Here is a 13,194-nt window from a genome sequence, read left to right on the forward strand (position 1 = left end):
ATTCACCTATAAACTTGAAACAATTTACTTATAAATTCAGTGCAACAAATTCAATTTTCCTCACAACTGTCTAAAACTGTTGGTGAGAGTCTGCTTTCCAAATAGACCACATTTCCTGGCCGTAATTAAAATGAGGAAAAAACCATCTGAATATCAGGGTTCAATCCTCTGACAGACAGGTCCAAAACATGTTCTAATAATTCTCTAGCAATCTAAGAAGGCAAGTCTCTCGTGGGAACTTTTTGCCCACAGCTTAGCTCACCTTGAAGCCCTGGGTCTGGTATAGCCATGTGCAACCTAGACAGCTGATAGCCTAGAGGGAAGAAGGCAAGTCCACTCAGGTTTCACTATTCCAGCTCAGCAGAACAGGTGGAAACCAGGCAGGGGACACTGCATTCCTCAAACAAACTGCCAACCCCTCCTTGGACTATGAAGCACTCCTGGGCTGGGAACACAAGGTGCCAACAGAGAAAGCGGTCAGATTCTGGAAGTCCCAGTTTCCCATCAGGTCTCACAAAGGGCAGCAGGCACGTCCATCTCCTTTGCTGTCAGGAAGGAGGTGCGTGAATTTTCTGTCATCTGGTGAAAGAACAGTAAGCAAAGCCTCTCCTCCCTCTCAAACCTGTAAGGTTCTGATAAAACTTCAGAATACATCTATAGAAAACAATAACTAATGTTAACCCGTTTTTCCAAAGTTTCAACATATATCTCAATCTCCAAATACCGAGACTTGTTCCTTACTTTCTTCCCAAGCCTCTCTTTACTGCCTGAGCTTAGAGAAGACTGCTGAGTGCTCCTTTAAAAAAGGGGTGTTGTCCATTCATTTGGAAACAGTGACTCAGGAGCGCTGTTTCTCAATCACCGTAGCAACTGTCTTCTCCTCCCATGTTGTGATGTGAGTAGCAGGTCATCTACTCTTCCTCAAGGGTAGACATGTGTTTGACACACCCAAGGCCTGGTAGCCAGGAAGTTCCTGCAGCTTGCTTTAAATCCCCTTCTCAAATCCTTCAGTTTTAAATGATGGTTACGCCTCTTTTTTTCTATCCTCACATCATTCTTGAATACCCAGAAATGATCACAGCCTACTGATAATAGCTTAACTGATCCAAAAATTACACTACTACTCAAAAAGCCAGACTCAATCTTATGAAACCACAGTAAACTTTTTCTGGCCTTTTACAAATCTAGAATAAGATTTTATTTTCAGAAAATCTTAGGTGGGGGAGGGGAAGCATGGGATGAAATATCATTATTCCTCCATCAATACCAGAAATAGTCATATGTATTTGTCTTTTCAAAAAGCATAAAAAATCATTAGCACAGCTAAAAGCAAAGCAGCAGCATCCAATTCCCATATTCTAAATGCCCACCGGTATTTACTCTTTTCCAGCAGTACTTTGTTTAAGAAGACACTCTGGCAGGACATAGTTACCAAATTTAGGGGTGACAATACAATGTGAAAAAGAACAATGACCAATTAGTGGAGTCTAAAAGCTAGATCACCTAATTACATGATCCTGAGCCATTTAATAGCTCCAGGCCTCTGTGTCCCCATCTGAAGAGGAGGAGGCTGGGTCAGCTCATTTCTAGGGTCTCTTCAAAGACCCTTACAGAGTCTGCTTAGTTACTCCTGCTCTTTCTGAGGGCAGCCCAATGCTTGCTACTTGCCCGATACTGCATATCCTACAGTGGCTTCTCACCACCACTTCTTCTTGTGGTTTCAATCACAGGAAACAGACGTCACCCATGGGCCTAGAAGTAAGTAACGAACCAGCCCTGGCGGATACAAAGAGCTGCCAACTAAGGCCAACTCCCATCTTTTTAAAATACAAAAATCAAGAAATCCCTAGAAACCTCTATGCCTGAGGAGCCTGACACACATCTTACATAAAAACTAACAAAACTAAAAATATCTCTGTAGGCCCCATGCAAACATGATGAAATAATTTTAGAACACTCCAAAACTACTTTGCTTCTATGGCCAAATGAAGGACTTGAAGGAACTCTATGGCTATGGGTAGCAGTGTATGAGTTTATGAAAAAAAAAAAAATTGGGGCCGGCCCAGTGGCTCAGGCGGTTAGAGCTCCATGCTCCTAACTCCGAAGGCTGCCGGTTCGATTCCCACATGGGCCAGTGGGCTCTCAACCACAAGGTTGTCAGTTCAATTCCTCGAGTCCCGCAAGTGATGGTGGGCACCGCCCCCTGCAACTAAAATTGAACACGGCACCTTGAGCTGAGCTGCCTCCCGGATGGCTCAGTTGGTTGGAGCGCATCCTCTCAACCACAAGGTTGCCGGTTTCGACTCCCACAAGGGATGGTGGGCAGCGCCCCCTGCAACTAGCAACAGCAACTGGAACTCGAGTTGAGCTGCGCCCTCCACAACTAAGACTGAAAGGACAACAACTTGAAGCTTGAACGGCACCCTCCACAACTAAGATTGAAAGGACAACAACTTGACTTGGAAAAAAGTCCTGGAAGTACACACTGTTCCCCAATAAAGTCCTGTTCCCCTTCCCCAATTAAAAAAAAAAAAAAATTGGGCACTCCTACTGCCACTGGCATTTTCATGTGGAGATCCAGACAAATCCTGAGGATGTGAAGACTCATCCTTGACTTTTTTTTAAAAAATCACTTTCATTCTCTTAATTTTTTTTTTTTAGTTTTTATTGGGGAATACTGGGGAACAGTGTGTTTCTCCAGGGCCCATCAGCTCCAAGTCGTTGTCCTTCAATCTGGTTGTGGAGGGTGCAGCTCAGCTCCAAGTCCAGTCGCCATTTTCAATCTTAGTTGCAGGGGGTGCAGCCCACCATCCTGTGCAGGAATTGAACCGGCAACCTTGTTGTTGAGAGCTCACGCTCTAACCAACTGAGCCATCCGGCCACCCCTCTGGGGCTCAGTGGCAGCTCGTTGTCTTCAATCTAGTTGTGGAGGGCGCAGCTCACGGCTCATGTGGCAATCAAACCAGCAACCCTGTTGTTCAGAGCTCGTGCTCTAACCAACTGAACCATCTGGCCGCCCTTGACTTCTTTATTTAATATTCTATGCAACCCTTTCTGTAGCCATGTAAGACTGTGATACTAACAGATTCAAATAACATGGAGATGTAGCAATCATTCACTTCAAATGTATGTTAACAATCCCTGGAGCACTAGGTCAAATATTGTTCTCATGTATAATGATAAAAGTTGGCAGCCCTGTACTGTGGAAATTAATACAGAGATTTTTAATCCTATAGACATGTTCCTTCATTAAACACAAGACAAAACTGTAAGATACCATCTCTAGAGAAAAATAATATTTTCTCAACAGGGTTCTTCTGGTCGGATATAGTTACATTAGTGGTTCTCTCTGCCTCATAGTTACCTTGGTGAGAGGACTAATGTTTTCAAAACTGTCAATCTTATATTAGACCACAGAAACAGAGAGCCTTGAAAATAATCTCAAGATTCCCACGACTAACATTAAAACTAAAATACATAAAGGGATACTGCTAATGTGAGCTAAACATCACTGCTCTTAGGCACCTTATAAGCTAGATGAGCGATAAGACCCCCCCCCCAAAGAAAGAGTCACATTTTAAAAAATCTAATCTGACCATCTGAAAGCAGGGATGTATTAAAATTGGTAAGGACTGGAAGTCAAACAAAATTAACTATCTAAACTCCACCTTGGTAGCAGAAATGATTTGCTGGAAGCCTAACACAACTCGAGTCATGCTCTTGGATATGCTGTACTGTATTGTCACCATGACACATTCACAGGGCCAGAAACAGCATCAACATTCCTCATGACATGTTACAAAATGCTCATTTTCAGTCATGCTTTCTGCAGGTTTCTCCAAAAAGAGAACCTAAAAGCCCTTCCCAGGACTAAAATAATCTCAAAGAACTGGGCCATTTCTCGTTACTACAGCCACACATTTGTACCTCTGAGCCTCTGTTCACACTGCTCCTCATCCCATGAAATCCCTTCCCTCTCTTCTCTACCAGTCTTTGGATTTCCTTCCAGAACCTGTCATATCCACCGTCTTATATGAAGCTAACAAGTCCTGCCCACAATTATATTCTGCATCATTTATAGAATTTGGGACATTAGTATGGACCTTTGAAATCACTCATACTAACTCTCTAATTTTACCAAAAAAAAAGTGGAATGACTTGCCCAGAGTTCATATGGTTAATTAATTAGTAGCAAAGTCAGACTAGGCAGCAATATATGGAAAGAATACTGCAGTGGGAGTGGAAGATAGGGGTTCCAGTCATAGGTCTCGTTGAAAATTGGGACAGATCACTTCTCTAAACCCACATTTCTTAATCTATAAAATAAAGGGTTTAAATTAAATAATTTTTAGCATCCTTTTCACCACCAGCATTCTAAGATTCTGAAACCTACGTCTTCTGACTCTTAGTCCAGTAATCTTGCCACTTAGCTCCCTTACTTCTCTGGGTTTCTACAGCTTTTAAAGTGTATGCTCATGCCCTTAGAGCTTTTCCTACCCATTCTTCTACAGACCTGGCTGAGATTACAATCTTTTAAAAAGCAAGGACTGAACCTGATAGGACAACCACATGACTTCTTGCTCTTCAGCCTTTGGGATCTAGGGTAGATCCATGTAGATTTAGACAAACAAGAGAAACTATTCTCTACTCTTTGCCACCAGTCATACAGAAAAATCCTAGTTCAGGGTACCTGGATCTCTATGGTAATGTCTTAATTATTAACTACAGGCAAATAACTGCCAGATCTAAAGAACAAACTTCTACAGTCCCCAGACTCAAAAGAAACCTTGGAGTTGTTAGCCCTTTGCTATCTTCCGGTCAAGTGTCAGGGCCACAAAGAGAGGTATTTGAGAAGGCCACACGCCAATTCTAAAATATAGCAAAGGTAAGTACAGAGATAGACTAGCAGCAGCTAGCTTCCTCCTCCCCCCCCCCCCCTTTGTCACCCCTGCGTGCTTCTCAGCCATTGAAACAACTAAAATTCCTGACAGGTGATGCTGTTAGAGCTGTTAGAGCAAAGGAGATAAGGTTACATTTAAAAAAATAATAATTTAGGGAACTTCTTAATAACTCGTGAGTCAGAGGGAAGATAAGTTTTGCATGCATTGTAACAGCTACTTTTTCATGCCTAAGATAAGAAAGGTTTAATGAAGATTCCTGCAATGATTTCAAAGTCTAAATTACTAAGGCAAAAAGCAGTTAGGCATTTAGCCACTGCACTTTGCACATCTAGACCCAATATTTCTTTCCCACCAATTGAACTGGAGGACAGTCCAGTTTTAATGGACTGCCGTTGTCAAAGGAACTGAAAGAGATACCATCAAAATTGTCTAAGAAATTCCTAGTAGTGAATAGTCTTTTATACCACAGGTGCTAAAACTGGACACACGTAAACTGTCCAGGTACAATGTGGTGAATAAGAACATGGGGTTTTTGGTTTTGGTTTTGGTCTAATCTGTTAGACCGAGGTTAGATTCCCAGTTCTGTGACCCAAAGCGAGTTGCTGAATTTCACTGAGTTTCAGTTTAATTACCTATAAAATGGAAATAACAATAGTGCCCTATCTTAAAAGGCTGATGTAGAGATTAATGAGATAAAGAATCTAAAGCTCTTTAGCACACAGTGTTGGGGCTATAATAAGTATGCAACAGCTATTACTGTTACTGTTATTGTTATTACTCCCTGTCCTTCCAGTCTGAACCTTCCAGAATGAATCAATCTTCCTTTCTATAAAGATACTGAACATTTGTTAACATTTATAGATAAAAAGATTGGCATTATACAACCTGTAGCACACGGAGTACACACACAAAAGGTTTCTAACACCACATAAGATGAAAATGCTTTCAGGAGAAATGGGATCTCAAAGTCCCCCAACTGTCGGAGTATTAGAAATGCTCTCTCTCACATACAAGTGAAAATGTACATCCCAAAGACAACATGTGGAATATAATCCACATATCTAAAGAGAAAAACAGCATTTTAGAGCTTAATCTACAAAACCTTCAGAAGAAAACAGGAGAAAAATCTTAATGACCGTAATTTTAGCAAAAATTTTTGATATATGACTATACACACAAAAGAAAAAATTGGACTTCATCAAAATTAAATACTTTTATGCTTCAAAATACACTGTTAAGAAAAGGCAAGTCACAGGACGGAGAAAATATTTTCAAAACCTATATCCAACAAAGGACTGGTATTTAGACTATAATAAAAAATGTTAAATGGGCAAAAATTTTGAACACACACTTCAAGAAATATATATAGACAGCAAATAAACACAAAAAGAGGCTCAGCATCATCAGGGAAATGCAAATTAAAGACACACCGAGATACCGCTATATACCCACCAGAATGGTGAAAACTTAAGACTGATCATATCAAGAGTTAGCAAAAAACTGGAACTTATATATTGCCTGTGGCAACGTAAAGTGGTACAACCACTTTGGAAAACAGCTTGGCAATTTCTTAAGAAAGTTAAACATAGAACTACCATATAACCTAGTTACTCTACTCTTAGGTATTTACAAAAGAGAAATGTAGGTATATGTGCAGACAAAAACTTGTATATGAATGTACACAGGAAAAAAACCAAAACACAAAACCTGGAAACAACCCAAATGCCTACCAAGAGGTAAATGAATAAACAAACTATGGTAAATCTATACAATGTAATACTACTTGGCAAAAAAAAAATTAGCTACTAATAAATGTAACAACATATATTATGCTTAAAGAAGCCAGAAAAAAGGGTTTATACTGTATGATTCCACTTATATAAACTTCTGAAAGATACAAACTAATCTATTGTTACAAAAAACAAATCAATGGTTACCTAGGGGTGGGGACACAGGGAGGAGGGAGGAGAACAGATTACAAAGTGGCAGGAGGAAACTTTTGAGGGTACTGGATATATTCTTTATCGTGACTGTGGTAATAGTTTCACAAATTGTGCACTAAATATATGCAGTTTACTGTACGTTAATAATACATCAACAGAGCTATAAAAACTGGCGGGGGGGTTGTGATGCCCAAAGGCTCTGTAGCACAAAAAAAGGTGAGACCCCTGAATAAAGTGTGAGCTACTCCAAGGAAAAAAAAAAGGAAGTGAGGGTTATTTTTCACTCGATCCTAAAGTCCTAACATTAAAAAAAAAAAAAAAAAAAAAAAAAAAGGGCAGCTATATCTGAGATGTAAGCCCACTACCAAGATATACTCCTTGGTTTTCTGTGAACTTTAGTGTCAAAGAAGGTTTCTAAATCACCCTCTGTTGGGTCCTTAAAGTGTTAGATCTTAAAAGAAAATACAAATTCTATGCTTACACACAGCACTAGTCCTAAAACAGGGAACAAGTCACGGAATCAGAAAGCCAGAAAAATAATCCAGGACACCATAAACTCTACCTGTATCGGCTACCCTAACAAAGTGCCAAAATAGCTACTGCCTAAGAACCACTCACAACCAGCGCCGAGGAGGGAATTTCCCATCTCCATATAAGAATGCGTCCACATAAGAATACCATGTGTTCTTCCTAATTCAGTTCCGTTAATGCTTATTCTCCTTTGTGTCCCCTTAATCTGTTCCATTCCCCTTCTTGGAGAAAAGAAATTTAAGCAAATATTTAAAGGACAAATTGACACTCCCTAATTGTCACAGAGCCAAGCAACAGAGAGCCAGTTTCTTCAATCTTTTCCCTCAGTCTCATGGCTTGTAGTGTATCTGTTCCTCTTATATAGTCCCTTTCTACCGCTCTAGCTACTCCAAGATCCTGAAATGTACTAAAAGAAATGGAGAATCCAAAATTTCTGCTTCTCTTTCTCCATGCATTTATCCAATTCCCACCCCTTAGTCCCCTGATTTCCAACCTTCAACTGTAAGAAGGATTGCTGCATTGAGTGGGTGTTTGGACTTGATGACATTTAAAGTCCCTTCCAACTCTAAAATTTAAGACTGCCATTCATGGCAAGCTTATTTAATAATGAATGGAAGTAAGAATCTCAGTTGGAAGAACAATGATTCACCCCGAGTTATCCTGTAATTGGTGTTAAAATTCATTAAAATATAGGTCTCAATATTTCTTTTTCTTCAGTAATTCTTTTACTTCCTTCAGAAGAGTTCTTAGATTCTAAAAACTGTGTTAAAAAAAATAAAGGACAGGTTAAAAAAGGGTGAAATATGTTCATAGTGATTAAAACATTGTTTACTTCTCAATTTTAGCTTTGAGGTTTTAAGAAATTTTAGTGTCAACAGCTTTTACTACTCCTGATTCCTCAAAAGCCTGGCTGTCCGTGAAACTTGAACCAGCCCCTATAGAAGCAGGAAGAGAATAAAAGCAAAGAGGGAGGGGATGGCAGGTGCCTGGGCAACAAGAGGAGAGCGTGTGCTTTGCCTTAATCTAACCTTAACTAAGAGCAAGTACCCACTTTGCTGGTTAGCAAGAGGTGAATTTTTAACTGGTGCTTTCAAACGCAAGTGATTGGGAATAGGAGGCTCAACGTAATAAAGAAGAACACTTCAGTAATACAAAGTTTGTTTCAAAAAGGGGATGCTTTTTGCAGCCGTGAATGATTTCAGCTGAGACATAAAATGGGAGAAAACCCACCTGCATATACAAACCCTATATAATACCTAGTATTTCTTGTTTATAAACATGATTTCAACCTATTCTTCTAAATCATATGTGGCATAACCTTATCGTTTAAGCCTCTATTATATTTCTCTGAAAATATAACACTTGCCAAAAATCGCTTGGCAATCCTTTGATAAAATACACTGAGGGCCGCAAGGGACAGCAAATAGTCATTCTACCATACAGGAAATAAAATGACTCTATTCTGAACTATATGCCCATGAACAAAGTTAAATCCCTTCTCACTTATTACTATTTATCTTAGCTTTTATAACAAGCATAATTTATAGTTCATAACATTTTCAGCTCTTTTTATAAAAGTATCCCAACATTTACAACTCTTCCAAGATAGATATTTTAATTCTGAGGCATTCTCTTCGCTTTGCCTCTGCAAGGGAGGATTTCCTTTGAGACAAGTACATGTAACATTATCAAGTGGGCTGTCTTTAAAGACAAGGTAGGAAGAAGGGCAGAGATTTTTACGGTATCATCCTGTCATCTCAAACATCTCAGTAACATTCCCGTAGGTTCCCCTCCTTCTTTCCCAACTAAGTAATCCCTCTGTTTATCATCTCTCAGGAAAAAACACACATGACTTGTATAAAAGCTCTCTGTACACTCCTTGGTTTTCTGGGACTTTTTGTATCAAAGTTAAAGTGTCCTTTAAGAGAAGCAGAAATCTGCACGAACAACTCCACTTCTTTTATAGCCTCTACCTTTCCTGATATCCCTTTAAAATCCTGCCTTGCGTCCTTCACCTTTGACTGCTGTCATTTTGGACAGGGGTCTACAATTAAACATATATACTTTCACTATCACTCTGCTTTTACAAGGGCATGAAACTGCAACCTGGTAATAACTCAACCTAAGCATCCAAAATCAAACAAGATTTTAAAAATGATCTACCTTCGGTTTTCTCTAATCCCACATGGAAATTCACGTTTTACAAAGTTATGCTCCTAGCTGAAACAGGAAGCAATATTCTTTCTTCGAATGTATCAATTGCTTGAATGAGAAGACCTGGAACCTACAGATGCAGGAATAATCTGCAGCCTCTTAAAATACTCATTATACTTACTCCCTTTACACATATTTCAGAAACCAGTCTATCTGACACCCACATTCATCACTGCTGAAGAGTCAGAAAATACTCTGTTCATCTGGAATTTTTATTTTCCTTCATCTTAAGGACTTCCGAAAGGAACTAGAATAATGCTGGAGAAGGGCCATGCTCTTGACCCCGGGAAAGATAGACTCATAAAGAACCAAGGGGGAATACCAGGCAGCCTGGCTTCAGCCACACGTCAGCATCTCTCACAACCACATGTTTTTCAAAGATGATGCCCAACCACTTTTTCAACTTAGACTCCATCTCCTTTCTACACAAGATGCCTCAGAGAGTGAGAGCAGATCTTAGGCAATTTGTGAGCTTTGTGTTCTCATCAGCGGATCAGTACTTAGAACCTGCATAAGGCTGGAAAGGTATGTAGCAGATAAAGGGATTAGTAAACAAATAACCTTTGGGCGCACTAAGGACAAACCAGTGCAATTTTATAAAGTACATTCTTAATGGAGTTCCAGAGGGTACGCATTCCCCAAAAGGTGGAGTAAGTGAAAGTTTTGAGTTCACTTTTAGCCTGTAGTTCAAAAAAACTAAGCCATGGGTAACAAAAGCACACCAGCAATCTCATCTCGCCCACTCCACCCACCTACATATACAAACGCAGACAGAAAGAGAAGTGGATTGCAATGTTCCTCCTAGTTTCTCATTTCCACAGATTTTTCATAAGAAGAGCAATGAAGACAGACTATTCTGATGCCTTGAAGTATATTATAATTGGCAATAAACGGGTTAAGAAGCATCCTGGAAACTTTCTAATCCCCTAGCTCCGAATGCAATTCTGCGCCCTACCAGTGCTACATATTTTTTTAAAATTCAGCAAGTTAAGGGTTAAGACCAATACCTCTGAAAGAAAAAGAGAACTTGGTTCAGCTCCACCCTCTCTAAAGCAAATACCAACAACTCTGAGCCAAATCCACTTAGCATATACAAGACTTCATGAACATTCCAAAAAACAGGTGAAAAGAAGCTGAGTTTCCTCCAGTATCACCTTTCAGCACCACGCACTTAGATTTCACACATTTGTGAAACACACAAGTGTTAGATAAAACAAAGGTACATATAAAATTCTATCAGGGACTTGAAAAACATTTACAAGTCAAGAGGTCACTATAAATCAGCAGGAATAGCTGGAATTCAGGTGAAGAAGGTCAAACAATACCCATGGAAACAAAACAAAAAGATACAGAAATATGGGCCCTAGAATTTAAGTCTTAGAAAGAAAGCTCTCTACCTCCAGGGTCAATTCTTACCCTGAAGAAACATAGGGAAATGTTGCTTTAGTCACTATAGGGGGAGGGTCATCGTTACTATTAACCCTACATTTCTGGGGGAAAAGATGTCACCAGATAAAAACAGTTACCAACAGCCTGTAAGTCACTGGAAAGGACAGTCCAGAAGCATCTGCTTTGCTAGAAATACCAGGAAGAGATGAGGCACTATTTTAATTCTATTTAGTGCTCGCTACAGCTCAACCCTCTAGGTCCCAAAGCAACATTTTCTTCCTGATTCCATCACTTCATCAATTTTCTTCCCAAACTTGTGGCATTGGGTCAGAACGCTAAGAGGTGGGGATACAGTAGAGAGAGAGGAAAGAGTTAGAAGCCATTTGATTAGTAGAAAGAGATACTAGGGTGGAGGCATAATTACCTGGAAGACTAAATAACTATAGTTACAACTAGCACAGGATTATTAGGCTCCAAGACCCTTTCCCCCTCTCTTGGAAGGTGCCCCATAGCTTTCAAAGCTTCCACAGTATAAAGCAAACAAATAGCTCCCCGGAGAGAGCAATCAGCAAGATTTAGTGTGGACAAGGGTAATCACATACGATAGGATGACGTGAGGATCAATATTCTTTCAGACTCCAATTGGAAATAGTGGGCACCTGAGGAGAGCTAGACTCTTCTACAGGTAGGAAAAGGGAGGCCAGTAGCCTTGGGGCAGAGAGGCGGCAGAAGAGTTGGAGATGGTTATCACGGGAAATGTAAAGAAAGCAATTCAATTACTTGCAAACTTTTGGACTTGTAGTCTAACTTCCTCCCCATGGGGGAGGTTTATCACCATCCTAGGGCAAGACTGTTACAATCATGAGAGATGTTCTAACCCCCTGGAAAGTGATAAGCAACAGTGCAAAGTGACAGGTTCTCTGGATAGAGAAATGCTAGGAAGAAAATTAACGTCATGCCCAATGACCATAGGACCTGGGCAGGAACCCATTTCGTCAATCGCAAGGACAAACGTCCAAGGGAGGAGGGAAGGTAGGGCCCAAGTCAGGTAACATTCCTGAGAGGAAGGATTATCAGGTGACACCGGGCTGAGGGCCCAGAGTGGGTACTGGGCGGGAGGAAAGTTAGCAGGTGAAAGCGATCAATCTTGGGGGAAGGAAGTGACCTTTAGAAGAAGCAAATAAGAAGATACCAAAAAAAGGGGGAAGGGTAATAGGAAAAAATGGACTCAGAAAAGCACAGAGGACCAAGATAGAGAAGGCGTGTTCGGGTGATAGAGGAAGAAGAAAGGAAGTGGGGCTGAGAGGAAAGAGATGGGGCTGAGACCCGCCCGGGCGATGGGGGCGGAGGGCACAGCGTGCCGGCTGGGGGGTAAAGGAAGCCCCAAGGTTGCCCGGGCAAGAGCCGGATGGGACTCCGGGGCTCCCCGAGGTCCTGGAGGGGTAGGATGTTGGGCTGTGGAGCCCAGGACCCAGCAAAACGAGGAAGGGAGGCGCGGGGGCGGCTCCCGAAAGACAGGCGTGCATCTCTGGGTCCGGCCGAGGGGATCTCCGGGGTCCAGAAGGCGGTTACCGGGCCGGGCTGACGGAACGGGGTGGGAAGGACACTCACAAATTTCTTGGATTTGCCGCCGTCGCCGCCCGCCGCAGGCAGCTCGTCCGGGCTCCGGCCCTTCTTCTTATCCCGGGTCCCACGGCCGGGCCCCAGGCCCCCGCCGGGCGGCTCCATATCCAGGTTCGCGCTAGCTGGTGACGCCGCGCCTACACCGCTCCCGCCCGGCAGATCCAACACGGGTGCCGCTGCCTCCGCCGCCGCCGCCGCTGCCGCCGCCCAGCAGCTCCTTAGCCCGCCGCCGCGCCCCGCCTCATTAGCATGCCGGGCTGCGCGCGCCTCATGAATATACAACGGCGACGCCTCGTTCCCGCCCGCCTGCCCCACTTCCGCCCGGACCCGCAGCCCCTACCAATGGGGGAAGGGAAAGGGGTGAGGGAAGCCTCGGAAACGCGCTACCTGCCCGGCGGGCCTAACCATTCTGACCCACGTGGGGGGGTGACGAGTGGGCGGTGCAACCCTCTGCAGCCGCCAGCACGAACAGCGCCTCCTGGCGGTAGAAGCAGCACACGCCTCCCAACCCCACGTGGCTTAAGCCTGGCCCCTCTTTTTACAGAAGACCAGGATATTATTTGAACCAAAAATCTCATGAGACTGTAATCTTG

At 42.2% G+C, this 13,194-nt stretch overlaps 1 protein-coding gene across 1 annotated transcript in view; it reads right to left on the minus strand.

The window, feature by feature from the left end:
* Positions 1-12,883, minus strand: part of DIAPH1 (diaphanous related formin 1) — an 87,007-nt gene extending 74,124 nt beyond the window's left edge. Inside the window, exon 1 of the mRNA XM_074313689.2 lies at positions 12,590-12,883. Within this exon, the coding sequence (XP_074169790.2) occupies positions 12,590-12,706 (117 nt within the window). The 5' untranslated portion in view covers positions 12,707-12,883. The remainder of the gene's footprint in view (positions 1-12,589) is intronic.
* Between the last annotated feature and the right edge of the window lie 311 nt (positions 12,884-13,194).

This window comes from Rhinolophus sinicus, chromosome 5 (assembly GCF_057876585.1).
Source record: "Rhinolophus sinicus isolate RSI-liver-muscle chromosome 5, RSI-T2T, whole genome shotgun sequence".
NCBI classification, from domain to species: domain Eukaryota; kingdom Metazoa; phylum Chordata; class Mammalia; order Chiroptera; family Rhinolophidae; genus Rhinolophus; species Rhinolophus sinicus.